General features: G+C 36.4%; 1 protein-coding gene across 3 annotated transcripts in view; it reads left to right on the top strand.

Annotated features, from left to right (window-relative positions):
• Nucleotides 1-23,513, top strand: part of LOC131428560 (CDC42 small effector protein homolog) — a 118,838-nt gene that overhangs the window by 85,999 nt on the left and 9,326 nt on the right. For all 3 annotated transcript variants that reach the window (XM_058592608.1, XM_058592607.1, XM_058592609.1), the window contains one exon: nucleotides 21,588-21,942. In XM_058592608.1, the coding sequence (XP_058448591.1) occupies nucleotides 21,801-21,942 (142 nt within the window). In that variant the 5' untranslated portion in view covers nucleotides 21,588-21,800. The remainder of the gene's footprint in view (nucleotides 1-21,587; nucleotides 21,943-23,513) is intronic.

Here is a 23,513-nt window from a genome sequence, read left to right as displayed (position 1 = left end):
CGGCACACATGTTCCAACCCATCAACTACAATGCTGGAACCGATGAATATGGGGAACACCCATCGCTCGCGACGCGACTCGACCGGAGAAGGAACGCTGGACGACGGACCTAACGAACCGTGTAACGTACCATTTGTTTTAATAATTCATTATTCGCATCTTTGATATGATGCAGCCGGTTCAAAATGATTTCCCCGGTTGGTTTTACTGCCAAACACGGCCAACCTTTAGACGGCTAGGCATTTGCTTATAAAGATCTATTTTTGAATCCTACGGAACGCCGTCAGACTCTGATGGTAGTAGGCTAGTCGAGGTTTATTTTATGCATCAGAAACTGTCAAAAAATATAAAAATAGAAAGTGAAATGATAGACCGTTAAATAACAATGAGGCTTCAATTTGATTATTGGAATTTTTTTCAAATTCAACATTTTGGGTTCAAATTCAACATTCGGAATAACCGTACAAACAGCAGCCAGGGTTTGAACATTTACAGCTCGATCAATTTTAAATAGATTCTCGATAACATTACATCTATTGTTTAGAAATATTTCTGCCCATCGATTAGAGTATACTAAACTTATCATTTTTGATAGTTACTAGTCGAAATTTCACCGAACCGTGTTTAATTTTTGGAAGCCATTATCCTAGTTTCCTCTAACAGAGACGACAATTACGAATACATAGATTCAATTTGCATTTCACATAGCGTAGATTTCCGTTACACAACCAGAATTAGTATTGGAGTCTATACGGCTTGTTAACGTCGTGGATAAGGTTACTGTATACAACTGCTGGTGGATCTTCTGCGGATTTATGCGGTGATGGAATTAATTCATTCAGACTATCATTACAGTGTCATTATTCAAAGTATTGTCCATCGTTATTTAATACTTATTGCCATCTTTCTGGGGAATCTCGGGCACGGCGTTGAAAAAATGCTTGTTCTTTAGATTCGATGATTAAATTGATCCATTTTTTCGACATTTTATAGTTTTCGGAATGCTCCTCTGACAAGCCATGTGTCAGGGATCGAAATAAATGATAATCAGATGAAGCGATGTCCGGTGAATATGGTGCGTGTGGCAAATTTTTCCATTTTAGCGTTCATTTTGTCGATTAACATGCATTGTCATTGCAAATTACTTCATAGTGATAATATTTATATTGTATCCGCTTTTCCTGCGATGCTCTGTTCAAAAGCATCAATTGTCGTCTGTATTCATCAACATTGATAGTTTCACGCGGTCGGAGCAGTTCATAATCAATAACGCACAGGTGATACCACCAAATACACTTTTTCGGTTATCCAGGACGCTTCGTGTCTTTCAAGTAAAAATTTCCATTTTCGGACCTGAATCATATAATTCCACTAAAATACGATGACTATCTGCGACCATTTGCTTCATGTTGAGGTAACGAAGTAATATTCCTCTCAAAAACTATTTTTTCAGGACAAACATCGACATGTTTGATACTGCACAACAAAAGCTACGAACACAATAACGAAATGTCATATACTGGTAAAGATGCGTTATGTCAGTAGCTGCCAGGGTGATATTTACTTTTGTATGTGCGACTATGGACACTTGACTAACGCCATCTTTCGTAAAACGCTGCGAAATAATTCCAACATCTGATATTTTATGCTCCGTTCTTCACAAATAAGAGGCAGCTCCGCTTCTGCATTAGACGAAAATGCTGAAAAATCTTGATCATCGATTGCTGGATGATCTTGAGCCGAATTTTTTTTATCAACAAACTAGACGGTCCTTTTCAGGGTATTATTTTCGCAATAAAATTTCGCATAGATATAAATCGGTGCCAAAATATGATTAGGAAATATCGAATTAACAAAACAAAAATTATCATCGATTTTGACATAGTCGTGTAGTCCTACGTCAACGTTTTGAACAATCCCACTGGACTATCCCATGTAGTTTATAGAAAAATTCAAGAGATGTGTGTTGTTAAGTTCTGGGCTTCTGTAAAAACTTATCTTTAAGACACAGATGCAAGCCTACAATAGTCACAACTGGTATACACAGTTGTGTAACACGTCTTCGTTCTGACAGACACTAACAGATGGCGTTACTAATTAAAATCCCCTTTACCGTTCAATAGAGACATACTTCAAATGTCATCTATCGAAATTTCGTGAAATTTGGCTCATTAGTTTGTTAGTTAGTGTGCTTTCAGTGATGTTACTGGAAAATTTAGAAATAAAACAATGAAAAATCCTGTTTTAATGCACCCAGTGGCGTTATGATATCTTTCGCATATTACTATTATTTTCATAAATATTACTAAAAGATTCAAAAACTTTGCTTAGAAAAAAACATCGCATAATTTCGGAAATCCGCGTAACTTTGGAAATCCGCGAAAAAAAAAACTCAAAACTAAAGAAAAACAATTTTTTAATTCCAAATATTTTAGAAATGCATGAAACGTCCAGATCCTATGTAATCTAAAAAACATGTTTTTTTTGTAAAAATCGACTTTGGGACTTCGAAAACTTGAGATCGCGTAACTTCGGAAATCAGCGTAAAAAAACCGCAAAATGGAAGAAATTTTTTATGATAAATGTCTTAGAAATGCATTAAACGTCCAGATCTGGCGTAATCTGAATATTTTTTTTTTTTTTGAAAAAATAGAAAATTTAACTTAAAAATTTTTGGGATAACACCAGATCTCGAAGTTTCATGCATTTCTAAGACAAACTAAAAAAACCACGTAACTAGGGAAATCCACGTTATTTCGGAAATCCGCGTAAAAAGAAACCGCATGAAATATCAGGTGTACAACTTTGCTTCCGCCGTTTTCCGATAGGTGGCTGTACCGGCTGAGGCTGGTTAAAATACATAGATAATGCCTTTAAAGTGAGTGTGTACAGTGCCTAACGAATTGTCATCGCCGTTTCAGTGACAGTTGTTCTTGTTTTCGTATTATTCACGCTCGAAAATGTCTGTTTATGTGCCCAATTCTCGCCATTTGCGGGAAGTTTTCTGTTACAATTCGAAAAAAATGCAACTGAAGCGCATCGAATGCTTCCAGAAACTTACGGTGATGCTTCTCTGAGTAAAGAACGTGTCGGGAGTGATTTCAACGTTTTAAAAATGGTGATTTCGATTACGAAGACAAACAGGATGGCGGAAGAGAAAAAACCTTCAAAGATGAATAACTAGAAGCATTGCTTGCCGAATCGTTGGTAGTGAGTCAGCAAGCCATTTCAAAACGTCTCAATGCCCTGGACATGATTCAGAAAGAAGGAAACTGGGTACCGTACGAGTTGAAACCGAGCGCCGTCTATTAGTAACATATGTGAGCAACTGCTTCAAAGACAAAATCGTAAGGGGCTTTTACCTCGAATCGTAAGCGGTGATGAAAATTTCCGGAAAGATGAGAGAAAGTTGTCGCTAGCGACGGACAATACTTTGAATAATACATATGTTAGCACTTTTTCGCAATAAAGCATTAAATTTTGGAAAAAAACGGCGGAAGCAATCTTGTACACCTAAAAACCGCGTGAAAAAAGACCCCATCGCACTACAAATTAAAACAGTTTTGAGCCAAATTCAATGTAATTTTTCCGTTTTATGCAACGTCACTCTAAATAACGGGTTACAATTTTACTATGGAATTTTAATGATTTTCGGTTTGTGGTAAACGATCACTTTTATCGGAACATCCGGAACCGGGAACGACAATCTGGAATTCCCAAAATCAATGTATTTGGTCATCAACTAACCAGACCAGTGTCATGTATAGAAACACGTTTTTGAAATTTATCAGAACTGTAATTCCGGAACCAAAAGTCGTATCCGAATAAAATTCGACACGATTCTATGGGATTGTAAGACTTTCAATTTGAACCTAAGCTAGAGAAAATTCGACGAGCGGTCTCGAAGAAAACCTAATGCAGTTTTTTTTAATTTTCTTGCTTTTTTTACCCCGTTACTCCAGAACCGGAAGTCGGATCTGGAAGAAATTAAATAGCAGGCTATATACATGACACTCGACACATTGGGTCTTGGTTCAAAAGTTAGTTTTCATAGTGACTGCATAGCTTTTCTATATGAGAAAGACACAAAATACTCTGCAAGCAAAGTAATGGTTTGATAAGCATTATCCGGCCTTTGCTTCAACCAAATTAACTATTATTGATTGGTATGCAGCTTTTAAACGTGGTCGGCTGTTGTTCCGGAGTTTATTTCATCGATATGGAAAATCGAAAAGTGAATTGGCAGGGGATAGCTTTTATCGTAAAGATATCAAAAGATATACCGTTCACAGTTTTCAAACAGCAGTTTGGGTTCCGAGTTTTCAAACAGCTGACGAAACACAAAATGTCACATGTCGATCGATTCCATGATAATGGCTAAATTCAATTTCTTAAGTGCCTAAGATGAGAAAATGGGTACCACGTGAATTGAATGAAAAACAGTAAGAAAGCCGTCGTATCCTAGTGATAAGGATTATATCGAATTGTGACTGGCTAAAGCTTGAGTCATTCAATATCTGAACGCACTGTTGATTTTTCTGTGCCTCTCCTACGATCCGGAAATTTCCTTTTTCGGTGCAGAAAATTTCGTCACGATTTTGTTTCAAAGAAGTTGAATTTGATGGAAATTGTGAACCGAAGACAAATTTTTTATACCAAGGTATCACTTCTCGATGGCACGATATCTTTCTAATTTCTTTCTAAAGTTTTAGGGACTATATCGATTATGATTGGTTCTTTTTGGCAAGCATTAACTGGGAGAGCCGAAAGATATGAAATAATTTTCATATAGGTATTCTAGATTGAATCGGTTATAAATTTAGAATGTAGAAACTAGCCTTAGGCAGGCTCATATAAGCATGATTAGAAGAAATAATTGAATTCTATTTAACCTTCTACTTGAGGGGGTCGAGCCTCTTAATCATCGCGGAAAAATGCCAAATTAGATCAAAAGAGCACTAAATTTTTGAATAACAAAATGGGTAGCCAATTTTTGCAGACACTCGTTTACCTATGATGATTTTACTCTTTCGATCTCTTACTGAAAAACCTGTCAGATCATGTAGTTTTTGAAGAACTTCGACAATTTTTTGGCCTTGATATAATCGTAGACCTTGCCACATTGGAATGGAATATAAAACTCAAGACTAGAATGCAGCTTGAAGTTTGCTTTGATATTTGTTTCAAATTTACCCCGTAATTTGTCGTAAAGCTTACGCGCTCTTTTTATTTTTTGCTCCTCTCCTCCCTCCTTGCTTGGGATTTTAGTTATCTTAACAGACCAACATTCGGCTACATCCTTCACTTTTCGCCGAGTCTCTGCATTTCGAATTGTCAAATAAAAGTTTCCAGACCTATCTACATTGCAATAGCGAATAAATGAAACTGTGAATTATTTTTTGGATATTTTAGATTACATTTTTCGGTTGAAGTACTAAAAAGGAGGTAGATGGTTTTAATACTGCGGTTGTAAGATGCCACGAATTATTTATGTTTTAATTTCATGATTACATTTCGATAATTTGATTCAATTAAGAGGCAGATTCAATTTCAATCCAATTGAAAAAATAAAGAATTTTTTGAAGTGCGTACGTACCTAACGAACCGTGTAACGTACCATTTGTTTTAATAATTCATTATTCGCATCTTTGATATGATGCAGCCGGTTCAAAATGATTTCCCCGGTTGGTTTTACTGCCAAACACGGCCAACCTTTAGACGGCTAGGCATTTGCTTATAAAGATCTATTTTTGAATCCTACGGAACGCCGTCAGACTCTGATGGTAGTAGGCTAGTCGAGGTTTATTTTATGCATCAGAAACTGTCAAAAAATATAAAAATAGAAAGTGAAATGATAGACCGTTAAATAACAATGAGGCTTCAATTTGATTATTGGAATTTTTTTCAAATTCAACATTTTGGGTTCAAATTCAACATTCGGAATAACCGTACAAACAGCAGCCAGGGTTTGAACATTTACAGCTCGATCAATTTTAAATAGATTCTCGATAACATTACATCTATTGTTTAGAAATATTTCTGCCCATCGATTAGAGTATACTAAACTTATCATTTTTGATAGTTACTAGTCGAAATTTCACCGAACCGTGTTTAATTTTTGGAAGCCATTATCCTAGTTTCCTCTAACAGAGACGACAATTACGAATACATAGATTCAATTTGCATTTCACATAGCGTAGATTTCCGTTACACAACCAGAATTAGTATTGGAGTCTATACGGCTTGTTAACGTCGTGGATAAGGTTACTGTATACAACTGCTGGTGGATCTTCTGCGGATTTATGCGGTGATGGAATTAATTCATTCAGACTATCATTACAGTGTCATTATTCAAAGTATTGTCCATCGTTATTTAATACTTATTGCCATCTTTCTGGGGAATCTCGGGCACGGCGTTGAAAAAATGCTTGTTCTTTAGATTCGATGATTAAATTGATCCATTTTTTCGACATTTTATAGTTTTCGGAATGCTCCTCTGACAAGCCATGTGTCAGGGATCGAAATAAATGATAATCAGATGAAGCGATGTCCGGTGAATATGGTGCGTGTGGCAAATTTTTCCATTTTAGCGTTCATTTTGTCGATTAACATGCATTGTCATTGCAAATTACTTCATAGTGATAATATTTATATTGTATCCGCTTTTCCTGCGATGCTCTGTTCAAAAGCATCAATTGTCGTCTGTATTCATCAACATTGATAGTTTCACGCGGTCGGAGCAGTTCATAATCAATAACGCACAGGTGATACCACCAAATACACTTTTTCGGTTATCCAGGACGCTTCGTGTCTTTCAAGTAAAAATTTCCATTTTCGGACCTGAATCATATAATTCCACTAAAATACGATGACTATCTGCGACCATTTGCTTCATGTTGAGGTAACGAAGTAATATTCCTCTCAAAAACTATTTTTTCAGGACAAACATCGACATGTTTGATACTGCACAACAAAAGCTACGAACACAATAACGAAATGTCATATACTGGTAAAGATGCGTTATGTCAGTAGCTGCCAGGGTGATATTTACTTTTGTATGTGCGACTATGGACACTTGACTAACGCCATCTTTCGTAAAACGCTGCGAAATAATTCCAACATCTGATATTTTATGCTCCGTTCTTCACAAATAAGAGGCAGCTCCGCTTCTGCATTAGACGAAAATGCTGAAAAATCTTGATCATCGATTGCTGGATGATCTTGAGCCGAATTTTTTTTATCAACAAACTAGACGGTCCTTTTCAGGGTATTATTTTCGCAATAAAATTTCGCATAGATATAAATCGGTGCCAAAATATGATTAGGAAATATCGAATTAACAAAACAAAAATTATCATCGATTTTGACATAGTCGTGTAGTCCTACGTCAACGTTTTGAACAATCCCACTGGACTATCCCATGTAGTTTATAGAAAAATTCAAGAGATGTGTGTTGTTAAGTTCTGGGCTTCTGTAAAAACTTATCTTTAAGACACAGATGCAAGCCTACAATAGTCACAACTGGTATACACAGTTGTGTAACACGTCTTCGTTCTGACAGACACTAACAGATGGCGTTACTAATTAAAATCCCCTTTACCGTTCAATAGAGACATACTTCAAATGTCATCTATCGAAATTTCGTGAAATTTGGCTCATTAGTTTGTTAGTTAGTGTGCTTTCAGTGATGTTACTGGAAAATTTAGAAATAAAACAATGAAAAATCCTGTTTTAATGCACCCAGTGGCGTTATGATATCTTTCGCATATTACTATTATTTTCATAAATATTACTAAAAGATTCAAAAACTTTGCTTAGAAAAAAACATCGCATAATTTCGGAAATCCGCGTAACTTTGGAAATCCGCGAAAAAAAAAACTCAAAACTAAAGAAAAACAATTTTTTAATTCCAAATATTTTAGAAATGCATGAAACGTCCAGATCCTATGTAATCTAAAAAACATGTTTTTTTTGTAAAAATCGACTTTGGGACTTCGAAAACTTGAGATCGCGTAACTTCGGAAATCAGCGTAAAAAAACCGCAAAATGGAAGAAATTTTTTATGATAAATGTCTTAGAAATGCATTAAACGTCCAGATCTGGCGTAATCTGAATATTTTTTTTTTTTTTGAAAAAATAGAAAATTTAACTTAAAAAATTTTGGGATAACACCAGATCTCGAAGTTTCATGCATTTCTAAGACAAACTAAAAAAACCACGTAACTAGGGAAATCCACGTTATTTCGGAAATCCGCGTAAAAAGAAACCGCATGAAATATCAGGTGTACAACTTTGCTTCCGCCGTTTTCCGATAGGTGGCTGTACCGGCTGAGGCTGGTTAAAATACATAGATAATGCCTTTAAAGTGAGTGTGTACAGTGCCTAACGAATTGTCATCGCCGTTTCAGTGACAGTTGTTCTTGTTTTCGTATTATTCACGCTCGAAAATGTCTGTTTATGTGCCCAATTCTCGCCATTTGCGGGAAGTTTTCTGTTACAATTCGAAAAAAATGCAACTGAAGCGCATCGAATGCTTCCAGAAACTTACGGTGATGCTTCTCTGAGTAAAGAACGTGTCGGGAGTGATTTCAACGTTTTAAAAATGGTGATTTCGATTACGAAGACAAACAGGATGGCGGAAGAGAAAAAACCTTCAAAGATGAATAACTAGAAGCATTGCTTGCCGAATCGTTGGTAGTGAGTCAGCAAGCCATTTCAAAACGTCTCAATGCCCTGGACATGATTCAGAAAGAAGGAAACTGGGTACCGTACGAGTTGAAACCGAGCGCCGTCTATTAGTAACATATGTGAGCAACTGCTTCAAAGACAAAATCGTAAGGGGCTTTTACCTCGAATCGTAAGCGGTGATGAAAATTTCCGGAAAGATGAGAGAAAGTTGTCGCTAGCGACGGACAATACTTTGAATAATACATATGTTAGCACTTTTTCGCAATAAAGCATTAAATTTTGGAAAAAAACGGCGGAAGCAATCTTGTACACCTAAAAACCGCGTGAAAAAAGACCCCATCGCACTACAAATTAAAACAGTTTTGAGCCAAATTCAATGTAATTTTTCCGTTTTATGCAACGTCACTCTAAATAACGGGTTACAATTTTACTATGGAATTTTAATGATTTTCGGTTTGTGGTAAACGATCACTTTTATCGGAACATCCGGAACCGGGAACGACAATCTGGAATTCCCAAAATCAATGTATTTGGTCATCAACTAACCAGACCAGTGTCATGTATAGAAACACGTTTTTGAAATTTATCAGAACTGTAATTCCGGAACCAAAAGTCGTATCCGAATAAAATTCGACACGATTCTATGGGATTGTAAGACTTTCAATTTGAACCTAAGCTAGAGAAAATTCGACGAGCGGTCTCGAAGAAAACCTAATGCAGTTTTTTTTAATTTTCTTGCTTTTTTTACCCCGTTACTCCAGAACCGGAAGTCGGATCTGGAAGAAATTAAATAGCAGGCTATATACATGACACTCGACACATTGGGTCTTGGTTCAAAAGTTAGTTTTCATAGTGACTGCATAGCTTTTCTATATGAGAAAGACACAAAATACTCTGCAAGCAAAGTAATGGTTTGATAAGCATTATCCGGCCTTTGCTTCAACCAAATTAACTATTATTGATTGGTATGCAGCTTTTAAACGTGGTCGGCTGTTGTTCCGGAGTTTATTTCATCGATATGGAAAATCGAAAAGTGAATTGGCAGGGGATAGCTTTTATCGTAAAGATATCAAAAGATATACCGTTCACAGTTTTCAAACAGCAGTTTGGGTTCCGAGTTTTCAAACAGCTGACGAAACACAAAATGTCACATGTCGATCGATTCCATGATAATGGCTAAATTCAATTTCTTAAGTGCCTAAGATGAGAAAATGGGTACCACGTGAATTGAATGAAAAACAGTAAGAAAGCCGTCGTATCCTAGTGATAAGGATTATATCGAATTGTGACTGGCTAAAGCTTGAGTCATTCAATATCTGAACGCACTGTTGATTTTTCTGTGCCTCTCCTACGATCCGGAAATTTCCTTTTTCGGTGCAGAAAATTTCGTCACGATTTTGTTTCAAAGAAGTTGAATTTGATGGAAATTGTGAACCGAAGACAAATTTTTTATACCAAGGTATCACTTCTCGATGGCACGATATCTTTCTAATTTCTTTCTAAAGTTTTAGGGACTATATCGATTATGATTGGTTCTTTTTGGCAAGCATTAACTGGGAGAGCCGAAAGATATGAAATAATTTTCATATAGGTATTCTAGATTGAATCGGTTATAAATTTAGAATGTAGAAACTAGCCTTAGGCAGGCTCATATAAGCATGATTAGAAGAAATAATTGAATTCTATTTAACCTTCTACTTGAGGGGGTCGAGCCTCTTAATCATCGCGGAAAAATGCCAAATTAGATCAAAAGAGCACTAAATTTTTGAATAACAAAATGGGTAGCCAATTTTTGCAGACACTCGTTTACCTATGATGATTTTACTCTTTCGATCTCTTACTGAAAAACCTGTCAGATCATGTAGTTTTTGAAGAACTTCGACAATTTTTTGGCCTTGATATAATCGTAGACCTTGCCACATTGGAATGGAATATAAAACTCAAGACTAGAATGCAGCTTGAAGTTTGCTTTGATATTTGTTTCAAATTTACCCCGTAATTTGTCGTAAAGCTTACGCGCTCTTTTTATTTTTTGCTCCTCTCCTCCCTCCTTGCTTGGGATTTTAGTTATCTTAACAGACCAACATTCGGCTACATCCTTCACTTTTCGCCGAGTCTCTGCATTTCGAATTGTCAAATAAAAGTTTCCAGACCTATCTACATTGCAATAGCGAATAAATGAAACTGTGAATTATTTTTTGGATATTTTAGATTACATTTTTCGGTTGAAGTACTAAAAAGGAGGTAGATGGTTTTAATACTGCGGTTGTAAGATGCCACGAATTATTTATGTTTTAATTTCATGATTACATTTCGATAATTTGATTCAATTAAGAGGCAGATTCATTTTCAATCCAATTGAAAAAATAAAGAATTTTTTGAAGTGCGTACTGAATGCGTACGTACTTTGTCTGAATCAATAGATAAACTTCAATATTCTGATAAAAATTTACACTTGCATGTATTATTTCAAGTATAATAAAGTTTATGCCGTCCGTATATGTAGTTTCATATTACAGAAATGTGGTCATAAAGGCTTTTAAAATCTTAGGAAGTGTCTTCTAAAAACAAATAGCAATGATCGAGTTCGAATAACTATACTATAATGCGAAATATGGATTCTATGAAATTTTGATCAAACCGAGATACATAATGTCAGCCCAGGGCTTTCGGATTATGAAATTCAATGCCAGCCAATGCACCTCCAGGAGGATTCATCTGCGAGAAGGATTTTGATCTTGCCGAGTAAGTAAGTAATTAAACGTGATCAAAAGACGTGTTTTCATTCTAAAAAGCGATTTTTTTATTCCTAAAGCTCATTTGTAGTTTATATACCTGATATTTGCAACTATGTACTAAACTTCTTACGATAATTTTTAATGAATTTTGAACAGTCAAAATACCGAACATTTTCATTCTACTGATTTATCAGCACAAATAAACATTTGTTGACAGCAGTATGATACGTTAATTTTACTCAAAAAAATCACCTACCGATATTAGAACAGCTGAGATCGGTAATCTAATTTAAATGTGTAAGCAGATATCCTAAAGGCATCCGAATTTATTGATGCCCCAAATATACAACATTAATACAACAAAAGAGCGATCTCGTCTCCATGCTTACGATGCAATATCTACAAAGCGTAACAACCAGCACTTCACTAACCTGATTTTGTTGTTTTGGCAGTTTAAAGCCAGTTCACCTGGTGCACGTACATTGTAATGTGTTCGAAATCAATAGAAGTCCTATAAACAGTGGCTGTTGCGAGAGACATTTTACCGCGTGTAAGCCTCGATAGTTGAAAATAATTACTTCAATCAACTTTGTTCATTATTTTTAGTGTATCGCCGTCGAGCAGCACCAATTTTGTAATTATATCTTATACTATACGATCCGTGTTTAGCTCGATGGACAGCAGCGGCGACCTTGATTGTTCCAAAAAATCAGTCCGTGCTTCGTGTTTGGAGACCGCTTCATGATGGCCCAGCTGGATTGACGCGTAAAACCATTGTCTCGTTGCCTTGGTTTTGTTTAATTCAATTTAAATTCATCAATGATGAGCACTGCTGAGTGGTATGATCCGTAGTAACAATCACAAATAATAATTTTCGGCATGTCTACAAACTACAAATGAGTGCAATCACCTTGAGTTCCCGCATTTGCTGGGTCACTAGATTTGTACAGTGGCAGAATACTAGTGTGTTATCGCGTTTTTATTGAACAAACAAGATTGCAGCGATTTGAGTGTCAATTATATTGAACGCAATTTAGTTTGTGATTCAATATTTCGAATTGCTACTGCTGTTCGTGTAACTAGTGTTTGTCGACGCAGGATACGAAATAGAATAACCGTGTCCTTAATTATCTCAGATTCTTCATTCATCTCATATATCCAAATCATTATTTAGAGTGCGATCTGCAATCTCTGTTCTATGCATTAGCTTTAAACTGGTGAATTCGCAACTTCAGAAATGGTTAATAAGTTTTTACACTTCACGTACTTCGATTTACATAAAACTTTGAACATGTGTTCAATATGTTAAACCATTTTTTTGCACGGATCGAGAAACCAATTCGATTCAAGACCTTTTAAGAAAAAAAAAGATTTTTTTGCATGCACTTTCTTCCAATCGTCGTAACACGGAACCTGTAAATTGTACAAAAATTTTGTTTAAGAAAAAGTTGTAGATTTTCAATTGGTCACTTTACAAAAGACATACACCGAAAATCAAGTGGAATGCTTTTTTCAAGAAAAACAATCGATTTGTGTTTAGGTCCTGTTAAGACGTAGAGCCGTCTTGAACTAGTTTAAAATGATCAGTATTTGAAGGGGAAAACAGATTGGAAAATTGACATGTGAATGTAAGTACAAAAATGTTACCGCAGAGACGGAATTCCAGCTCTTAGCTAACTCCTAACCCGGGAAAATTGTTATGCCAATTAAACTCAAGAGAAGAGAAAGTCCAATTGGCTAGAAGAACCAAGCATGCTTCGCTGTAATTGGCCACCATAGCATTCAACTACAGTCCCTTATCCATAGAAAACCACGGGCAGTAAAAAAGACAAAAACAAAATTTCAAATCAGTGTCGGCGGCGGAGCAGATTGGAAAAAATAGACTTGTAGTGCAGTGTGCATTGGTTTTATGTGTTGCACACTCTTTATTCTGTATTTTCGGAACCGTAGGTCGGATCAAGATTAAGTTTTCTAAAAAAACTTAAAGATCTTTAATGAATCAAAGTTTGTGAAAATCGGTTCAGCCATCTCCGAGAAAAGTTAGTGCAAAAAAAACGTTACGCATACACACACATACGTACACACAGGCATTTTGCGTACTCGACCAACTGAGTCGAAGAGGAAAAAGACACTCGGCCTTTCGGGCCTCAGTTCAAAAGTCAGGTTTCACAGTGATTGCATAACTTTTCTATATGAGAAAGGCAAAAATTTTTTATCGAGTTAAAAATAGAATCACTATGTACGCAACATGGATTTTTTAAGGGTTGCTCGACTAAAATAAATTTATACGAATTCGTCACTAACTCACTGACTGCTACGGATAAGGGTAATCATATAGAATCTTTCTATACTTACTTCAGCAAAGTATTTGATCGCATTCGTATACCTATGTGACTATTCAAACTACAAAAAAGGAACTAATCCTAGACTACTGAAATGGCTTAGCCGTATCTGACTGATAATCAGCAAATGGTCAGATTTGAAGGGAGGACATCCAACCATATTCTAGTCACCTCAGAAGCTCCACAAGGTTCTCATCTAGGCCCTCGCTTATTCATTTTATTTGTGAACGATATATCTCTTATTTTGAACCACATAACAGTTTTGACATATGACGACTGCAATATGAAAGTGCAAGCATTCTATATCTGTAACAAAAACCTTTTGAAAATAAACGTTAATAAATGTTAAGTAATCGCTTTTAGGAGGAAACAAAACACCAGATACCACAATTAAACTAGGCGATCCAACAGTAGACTGATGTATCAGACTTAAAGATCTGGGAATAAATGACTTTACAATGACGCATCCCCAGCTCAAACAATATTTTAATTTTATTTGATCTAGGATCATAGATTAGTGTACATTATGTTTATTTTAAAAAGTAACACATGTATTATAGAATGTAATTAACGTAATGTAACACATGGGCTGAAAAGTTCCGGGCTTAACGAAAAGAACACGATTTTTTGGTTCAAAATTAACTTTATTCATCAACGTAATCACCATCAAGAGCAACGCAATCATTCCAGCGCCGCTCCAATATTTCAATACCACTTTCGTAGAACGTGAATTTATCTTTTGCCGATCAGACAGTAGACGCTGGGAACCAAATCTGACGAATACGGTGGATGTGGGAGCAATTCGAAGTTCAATTTATGTACATCTCAAAATATCAAGATCATAACCTTTCCAGCCGATTGTTGTGCTTTCGGGACGAGGCTTGGACAAATTTCACCAGTTACTGTTCACTCAAATCACGATCGTTTTGATTCCGGAGTGAAGTGATGAATCCATGTTTCATCCATTGTGACATATCAACGCAAAAATCCGGTTTGCGTTGTTTAAACATGGCCAAACACTACTCAGAATCATCAGCACGTTCCTGGTTTTGGTCAGCAGTGAGCAAACGCGGCTCCCACTTTGAACAGAGCTTTCTCATAGTCAAATGCTCATGCAATATAAAGCCAACACGTTCTTTTTATATCTTTACGACGTCAGCTAACTCACACAACTTAACTTTTCGATCATTCAAAATCATTTTGTAGATTTATTTCTTTTTTTTGGTGTTACCACCTCATTTGGATGTCCATTACGTTCTGCATTATCGGTGTCTCTACGACCACGTTTGAAGTCAGCAAACCAACGTTTTGTTGTTGTTTCTGATAGAGCGGATTTTACATAACACTTTTCAAGTCAACGGCGTCGCTTGAACGGTATTTTTCCCATCAAGAAGCAGTGTAAAATTAAAACACGAAATTTTTTTTATCCATTGTTCTAAAAATAACAAAAGCAGCGTCACTCTTAGCACAATAACTCACAAATTAATGAATAGAATATCATGAAATTTTGAAATCATCTTTGTTTTTTAAAGGTTAGTATTAACTGAAAAAAGATGACTGCAATAAAACTAGCGCCATCTATGTGTTAGACCCGGGGCTTTTCAGTCCAAGTGTTTATGCTATATAATAGTTACGACTAAGTAAATGAATATAACAACCAGAAGAAGCGGAACAAAAACGGATCTCAGAAACCATCAGAAGGATGCGAAGGTTAAAAGACCAGAAAAGATCTAGGTACTAGGGGCTAGAAAAATAAAAATTTCGTTCATACTTTTAAGCACCGGTAAGGTATGAAGTCGTTTAAGGTGCAAACTGTACCGAACCGTAATAATAAACAGAAGTTTATCGAGCAAGGATTCTTAGTGTCAGCAGGATCCATAGTACTGGCCATGCAATGATTCTGTACGCTAAGAATCGGCTGCGAAGTCTGTTGAAACAGAAAGGTCAAATTCCACAAAAGGAATGTAATGCCTAGACTTTGCTTGCTTATCAAGCAAGTTGTATGGCAAATATTGCACAAAGTTTTCCTGCGTGTTAATGGACGGTGAAACTTATGTGCTAGAAGACTTTGGGCAGCTTCCCAAAATTTCGTTTTCATACTGCCATGTCACGGAACGGCGTAGAGGAGCATTTCAGGATGTAGAATGAGGTTGAGTTCCGCTGAAAATATTTGATTTGGACGACAATATGCAGCTGTGGTTGAGCAAGCCAAAGCTTTAGGATGCTGCGTCGCTATCCTGGCGTGATTTGGCATCTTGTCATCTACGCCAAAGATATTTTGGAATAGTATAAACCGAATGAAGTCCACGTTGTACCCCGCCGCTAAGAGAAAATACGGGTCCGGGAGGAATGCAACATTACGGGTCCTTATACATGAGAATAAACCCTCCTTGTATTTCCCACGCCAAAACGCACTTTAAGGCCTATGTGGCCCGTCAAGCCAGTGGGGCCCGTCAAGCACTATGGGGCGCCTTTTCAAAATTTACCCTCTGAGAGATTGATAAGTTTTTGATCGTGAATATCCCTTGTTGTATCTAATGAATCAACATAATTTTTGCTACATGCCATCGGAGATATGATCACAATTTTATGATAAAATTTTCAGTTGTGTGACAATCTTAAATAATTCAAAATTAAACTTTTCTGAAATGTTTGGTATCAACGAGTATCAAAGAGGAAAACACATGACGCGCGTTTGCCTTTCTCGTGTTTTGAAAGTTCATAGCTCAGTGATCTGTGGAAGGATTTGTATAGTCCAACTACAAATTTGAACGTGTATTGCAACAACATTGAAGTTTTTCAATAGTACACTATTGAAAAATCTGTCTGATTTGATCCAATTCAGCACCAGCCAATCAGAACGCGTTCTGAGGAAGAGAACAAAATATCTGGTGCTGTGCAACTGCATCGGTGTAAAAGAGGAACATTCCACTTTTCCCTTCATTTTCTGACCAACGCTTGTCAAAGCGAGACATACGGGAGATTTACATCGAAGACCTCACGCTTTTGGAGTGAAGCGAGCGCCGAACAGCAGAATTGTATCGAAGAAGTCACAGTCGCAGCGGGCACACACCAAAAGCCTGCCAGTGGAATCGTGAGTCGTCATCGGAGCGCTTCTCAGTTAAGTTGTCCGGAATTTGAGTAGGAATTCGTTGTGAGTTCCGAATACAACTACTGATTCCACCCGAAATGGATTGTTTCATCTTCTTTGGAATCCAATTGGAAAGAATTCCGATTCAAATTTCAGACGAGTTTACCGATGTACACGCCATTGGCCATCTCAGTTCTGTATATATGCAGATCCTATTGGTCGTGACAATTCAAGGCACTTTTCAGTCCATCAGATCATCATTAGGAATTAATTGAATTTTCTCTATTTAGTACCAAAAGCATCAGATTCATCAAAATGAAAAGTAAACAAAGTTTGCACCGTCACTAACACATTCAAATACGATTCATGCAATGCGAAAATCAAAGTATTGATGTAGAACACATCTTTCTATTAATATGGGTGTCGATTGGAAATATGCCGTGCGAAACAGGGTTGCAACATGTGCAGAATAATGTGTATTTTTTATCTCTGAAAAATACAGTTTTAAATGTTGCAAAAGGAAAGAATTTCTTACGACCGCTGAAAATCCACATTTGTTTAAAAAGTGTTTGGAGTGAGCGGTTTAACACTTGCCCTTCTCGCACCGTATAATATTGTGGTCCCGGCAAGGATTTGTAATCGAGTTTCACGTAGGTTTCGTCGTCCATGATTATGCAGTTCAAATTTCCAGCAAGAATCGTATTGTACAACTTTCGAACCCTCGGTTTGATCGATGCTTTTTGTTTCGGACTACGAAGAACATTTGACTTCGAAGTGCCCACTTTTTTGGCTACATCCCGAACTGAAACCTCCTTCTTTTGCTCGAACGCCTTCAGTATACGTTTATCCAACTGATGGTTAGCAGGACTTCTTTTTCGACCCGTTTTCGGTTTATCCTCAAAGGTGTTATTCTCACCGAACTTCCTGAATGCATTTCGCACGGCTTTTTCACTTACTATTTTCACTTTGCTATTTTTCTCAGTGACAGTCCGCGTTCTATGCACCATTTGTACACAATTTTTCGACGTTGTTCTGCTGAAAGTCCACGCATTTCGAAACAAACTAATGAAAAACAACTGCACAAGTGGTTAGAGAAGATTATAAACAACAGGACGCAGCCATAAAAATTGACAGATTCTGAACCATTGGGAAATGGCAGCGGTTTTTGGTTGCGTCCATACTTTCTGTGACAGTCTTTATTGTTATTATCATTGTTGATTTTCCTACATATTTTGAATTCGTGCCAGAACTTTCAATATTATGTATAAAGTAATAATAGTAAATGTAATAATAATAATAATAATATTAATAATAATAATAATAATAATAATAATAATTATTATTATTATTATTATTATTATTATTATTATTATTATTATTATTATTATTATTTTAATAAAAACCTATATTAATCCACCTAGTGGTGTAATGATGCCTTTCTCATATTACTTATTACATCATAAATATAACCGTGAAATTCGCAAAAACAACTGTTTATTGAATAGAAATAGGAAAATTTGTTCGGACCTAATCTCACAAGCTCTGTAAATCCTATTTACCCTGTAGTTCCGGAACCGAAAGTAGTATCCACAACAAATTAAAGAATTCCGTATGAAACTGTAAGACTTTTCTTTTGAACCTATAGGTTTGTGAAAATCGATTTGGTCATCTCCAAGACAAGTGAGTGAGATCCTCTTTGCAGTTTTTAATCACTATTTCCAATTCTTCCGAAACTGGATTCAGATGAACGGAATAGCCGAAGTTGGTTCGTTTGCTACCAATAAATATGACTTACAAACTGGAACAGTTTTGAACGTAGTTAAACCTATACTTACTATCTCATGCTCTATTTTGATTAAACCAATTAAACGAAATCTAACAAACTGAACGAACCTGCGTTTCTGTTACTTCTGCATATGTAAGTCAAGCTAAACAGCATGAATCAGCAGCATAAAACATGTAGTAGGATTACTATTATTATTATTATTATTATTATTATTATTATTATTATTATTATTATTATTATTATTATTATTATTATTATTATTATTTTCAATATTATTATTATTATTATTATTATTGACATCACTACACAACGTGTACGAAATAGAACAAAGCACGCCTTATTCGTTTTGTGTTTTCTTCTTCTTTCGATTTTGTACATATTGTCATTCTATATGGCGATTTGGAAACTTTGACACTCATCACTCTGTAACTGCGGAACCGTAAGTCGGATCCGGATGAAATTTCACAGTAGCTTTAAAGACAGTATGAACTTTAATTCAAATCAAGATTTGTGATAATAGGTTCAAGTATCACAGAGAAATCAAAGTGAATTCAGTTTTAATAGTTTTTCTTCTCCACTTTCGGTGCTCTCGGAACTGGTAAAGAGGGGACCAGTAATGCCAAATTAAGTTTTCATGGCCACAATCTAACAAGCTCTGCAAACTAGAAGAATTTATCAGACAGTTTTATGTGATTTGTACCTGTTTTTAACCATCGTTCGTGGAAAAATACTAAGAAAATTGGTAATCTTCCACTTATCACGCTTCAGTTCAGGAACCGGATGTCGGATCCAGAAAAAATGTTCTACAAATTTTTAGGATATTGTAAGACCTTTCATTTGAATCTTAGTTTGCGAAAATCGGTTGATTTGTTCCAGAGATAATTGAGTGTAAACTTTTTCTCAAATTTTCACATATTACAATATAACTCTGGAACCGGAAGTCACATTCAAATGAAATTCAATAGCAAGCTATGAGACCATAATACCTTTTATTTGAATCTTAGTTTGTGAAAATCGGTTCAGCCATCTCTGAAAAAAGTGAGTGCATATTTTTTCATTTTTTTGGTACATATCATCCTATATCTCCGGAACCGGAAGTCGGATCGGATTGAAATTCAATAACAGGCTATGGGACTATGAGACCTTTCATTTGAATCTTTGTTTGTGAAAATCGGTTCAGCCATCTCTGAGAAAAGTGAGTGCATATTTTTGTTACATACACACACATACACACACAGACATTTGCTCAGTTCGTCGAGCTGAGTCGAATGGTATAAGACATTCGGCCCTCCGGGTCTCGGTTCAAAAGTCGATTTTCATAGTGATTGCATAGCCTTTCTATATGAGAAAGGCAAAAAAGGGACAGCTTGCACAATTCACACAATCGATCAAATAACTGGTATTCGGAAGCGTGATGAAAGCGTGCCAGTTTTTTTCGTATTCACGACATCCAGTTATGTCTCTGACACTACCCACCCGCCTTTTTTTCTCTTCGGCTTTGACTGATCGCGCTGTTTGTGCCTGCATTGGTATGCCGATTCCGGCAAAATTTGTAGATTGGTCGCAACTAAACACAAATTTGGATTATCAAATGTTTTGTTATTATGAAGAATAAAAAGCACTTTTCTATTTTCGAAAAAAAAGTTCGGGTCCAGAGGAATTTAGTAAAAAGTTCGGAAAACCATCTAAAATAACGAAAAGGAAATAGTTTCGCCCTTCCTTTCTAGCAATAGAACTATCGCCCTGTTTGTTGACATGGAACACAAAGGCGAAACTTACGAAAACAAATGGAATTACAGTTTCGCCCTTTCTAGTTCTTTGTATTACTAAGATTGAGATTTTTATTGAATCAGAATTTCTAGGTAAAATTGTAAATTTTTCATTGGATTTGTTTACTTTTGTAAGATTCTTTGAAAAAAAAACAGCTGATTTATCAAACTCAAAAATGAAGCCAAAGATTGTAACATTTAATCATGTTAAATTATATCGTTGTCATGTTAAGGGGGACTTCTCAGCAGTAGGTGTAATTTTACCGAAAACCTGTTTAAAATTAGTTGAGCTGTAGATGTTCAAAACCTTCGTCTCAATTAACAGGTGTTTCTCTATGATAACGAACGGTCCACTTTGTCGGGTGCTTAATCAATATTTGCTGTACAGAATTGTCAACAGATAATGTGTGGAATATTTGCTCTGTGATAGAATGTTGACCTGATAAAAAGAGAGGTGATAATCTGGATATCACTTCCACGAGTATGATTTTGTTGAAAGTTAAAAAGTCTTATAATTAAGCTTTGCTATAGATTCGTTCAATTATTTAATTATCGAGAAAATTCTTCCCTTATCTGTTACATCAACCGCTATAATCATTCGTTTTGATTCTTGCAAACCATTACGAAAGTTACAATTAACCGGTCCAATTTTTCTTCTGTACCTGCTACTTAATATTCCCCCTGTACAATCATAATCAAATTCGAGCCACGTTGTCTAGGCAAGCAACGGCAGCAACCGACCGGCCGAGGTCGACTAGATCGGTTAACCCAAGTAACTACCATTCTTTGTTTGCTGTACCCTACCGAGAACACAACAGAGAAAAAAAGGTGGTTGCTGCTGCTTGGAATAGAAAACGACTATAAAAGTATGCTAAACCATGCTTGAGCACCGACCCTGAAAGCTCACCGGTTCTCGCCTTTGCTTTTGCGCTTTGTACTGAGCGATCGATACCCGATCAGCTCGAGATTAAAGTTGATTTTACAGAAAGACCTTCTCGTCTATGGCCGCTGGTGACCCGAAGGTCACTCGCAAATGCCACACACACACACAGTGGGGAAGTTTCTCAGCATTTATTCGCATCGTCAAGTCAAACATTTATCCGCTTCCCAACAATTCCTAAACCAGATTTCAATATTCATTTCCCGTTTTTTTTCTTCATTCATCTTTTGCAGACGCCGAGAACCTGCCCTGCCACAGTCATCAAATAAGCAGCAAATCGAACAAAACAAAACAAAGCCATCTTCCGTGCGAAAGTCATTCGAGCATCCCAGCAGCTCAGCACTTCCTGATTGTGCGACGGACCTTCTGCATCGTGCCGTCCTTCTTCGGTGACCGCCTCGATCCAAGACCGGTTCATAGTGGAGCAGAAACTGAAGAGCGGTAAAATGGCCAGTACCGGCGACATCTGGCTCCAGTGGTTTTCCTGCTGCTTCCAACAGCCGCAGAGCCCTCGGCGGCGCCGACACCACCAGCGGCTGCGGATAGATCGATCCATGATTGGCAATCCAACCAATTTCGTGCATACAGGTCAGTGAAATTTTGTTGGTTCATGGTATTGTTTTGTATCGAAAAAGTATCTGATTACAAGTAAAACCGTACGCTTGAGATTGATATTCGATGATAATCAAAGTTTGTGCCGTGCAAAAACCTTACTTTCCATTACTTTGAGTCCAGTCAGGTATTCCGAAGTTCTGTTCTGTGAAACTGTCCCACCTTATTTTCATTCCTATCCTACATGAGGTGGAGGCCGTTGGCTCACAAATCTCATCTTCATCCCTTTTCCCGTTGTCGTCGTCGTTGTTGTTCTTGGATGGATTGGACTTATTAAAACAATACTTGCACAGCGTTGCACAGTGGATCGAATCTGATAAAAAACGGTCGAAAGACTGCACTGACTGTACTGTCTGTACGCTTCTTTTGCAATAAACACCTTAATCTTACGGTGGTAGTACCAATTTCGAATAAAAAGTCCTATTTAATTATTATGAGATAAAAATAGTTTCAGATGGAATCACAGCATGGATGTCATGTTCCATGCATAAAGATATCCTACACTGAAAAAAATCATTCTCAAAATGTGTCGTTTCATTTTTTTTTCACAAGTTTTCAAACGCAATGAAACTCAGTGCAATGTTGTACTGATTGTATTGATTGATTAGGTAGTATTGATTGGTTTTTTTGCTAACACGGGACACAATGATGATATTAAACTGAAGCGTTGTTTATAAACAATAAGGAATATTCTAAGTAATAGCTATAATTTTAAAAATATAGCAAAAATATTAAATTATTAAATCCCTGTTTTCAAACTTTCACTTCTTTTACTACGCTGAATCATATAACGCTTATGCGTTCACAAAGTTTTACAATTTTGAAAAAAAAGAAGCGATTTTCTAGCTTATTTTTCGCATAAAATTTATTTTATGCCTGGATAGTGACGTCATATAGATTTGATATATTTAGGAAAGTTATTTATTTTAATAATATCTGAAACTTTAAAAAGATACTTAGGTGATAAAGGTGATTGATCCTACAATGCCAGATGGCTTAGAACTGCACGAAACGTCGAGATCTGGTGTTGTTTCGAAAAAAGGAAAATCGACTCTGGAACTGTCCTAAAACCTTATGAGTCTCCATTCTGATTCTGTGAAAGATCATCATCAACTCCAGAGCTAATAAAAGTCATTTTCATTGACTGAAAAATAAACGAAAATGACAAGAAATTATTGTCACTCTCAGTTTCGCTTGCAAACTATGAGAACGAAATCCATGTCCAGTCAATGACATAAGCGGGACAGTAGTTTCAAAATTGTGTTTTTTCTTTCATTTGGCCTTTCAGTCATTTGCAGTTTTCAGTGAAAATCCTATAGTATTCAGTGTCGATATTCAACCAAAGCTGTGAGAATTGAAAACGACAGAAAAAGGTTTCACAATAAGTTTTAACTGTTGGTGCTCGAATTTGTAGTAGTTTTGGTTTCCAAAGAAGTTCTGAGATGTAATTACTTCGATTTGCCAAATTTTAGTCACTTTTTATAGCCAAGCGTCACATATTTTCAATACACCGATGCAAGAATGAAAATTTCATTTCTGCTGTTGCT

Source organism: Malaya genurostris, chromosome 2 (assembly GCF_030247185.1).
Source record: "Malaya genurostris strain Urasoe2022 chromosome 2, Malgen_1.1, whole genome shotgun sequence".
NCBI lineage: Eukaryota > Metazoa > Arthropoda > Insecta > Diptera > Culicidae > Malaya > Malaya genurostris.
Note: the sequence above shows the minus strand (reverse complement) of the source record. Positions and strands in the feature narration are given on the sequence as shown.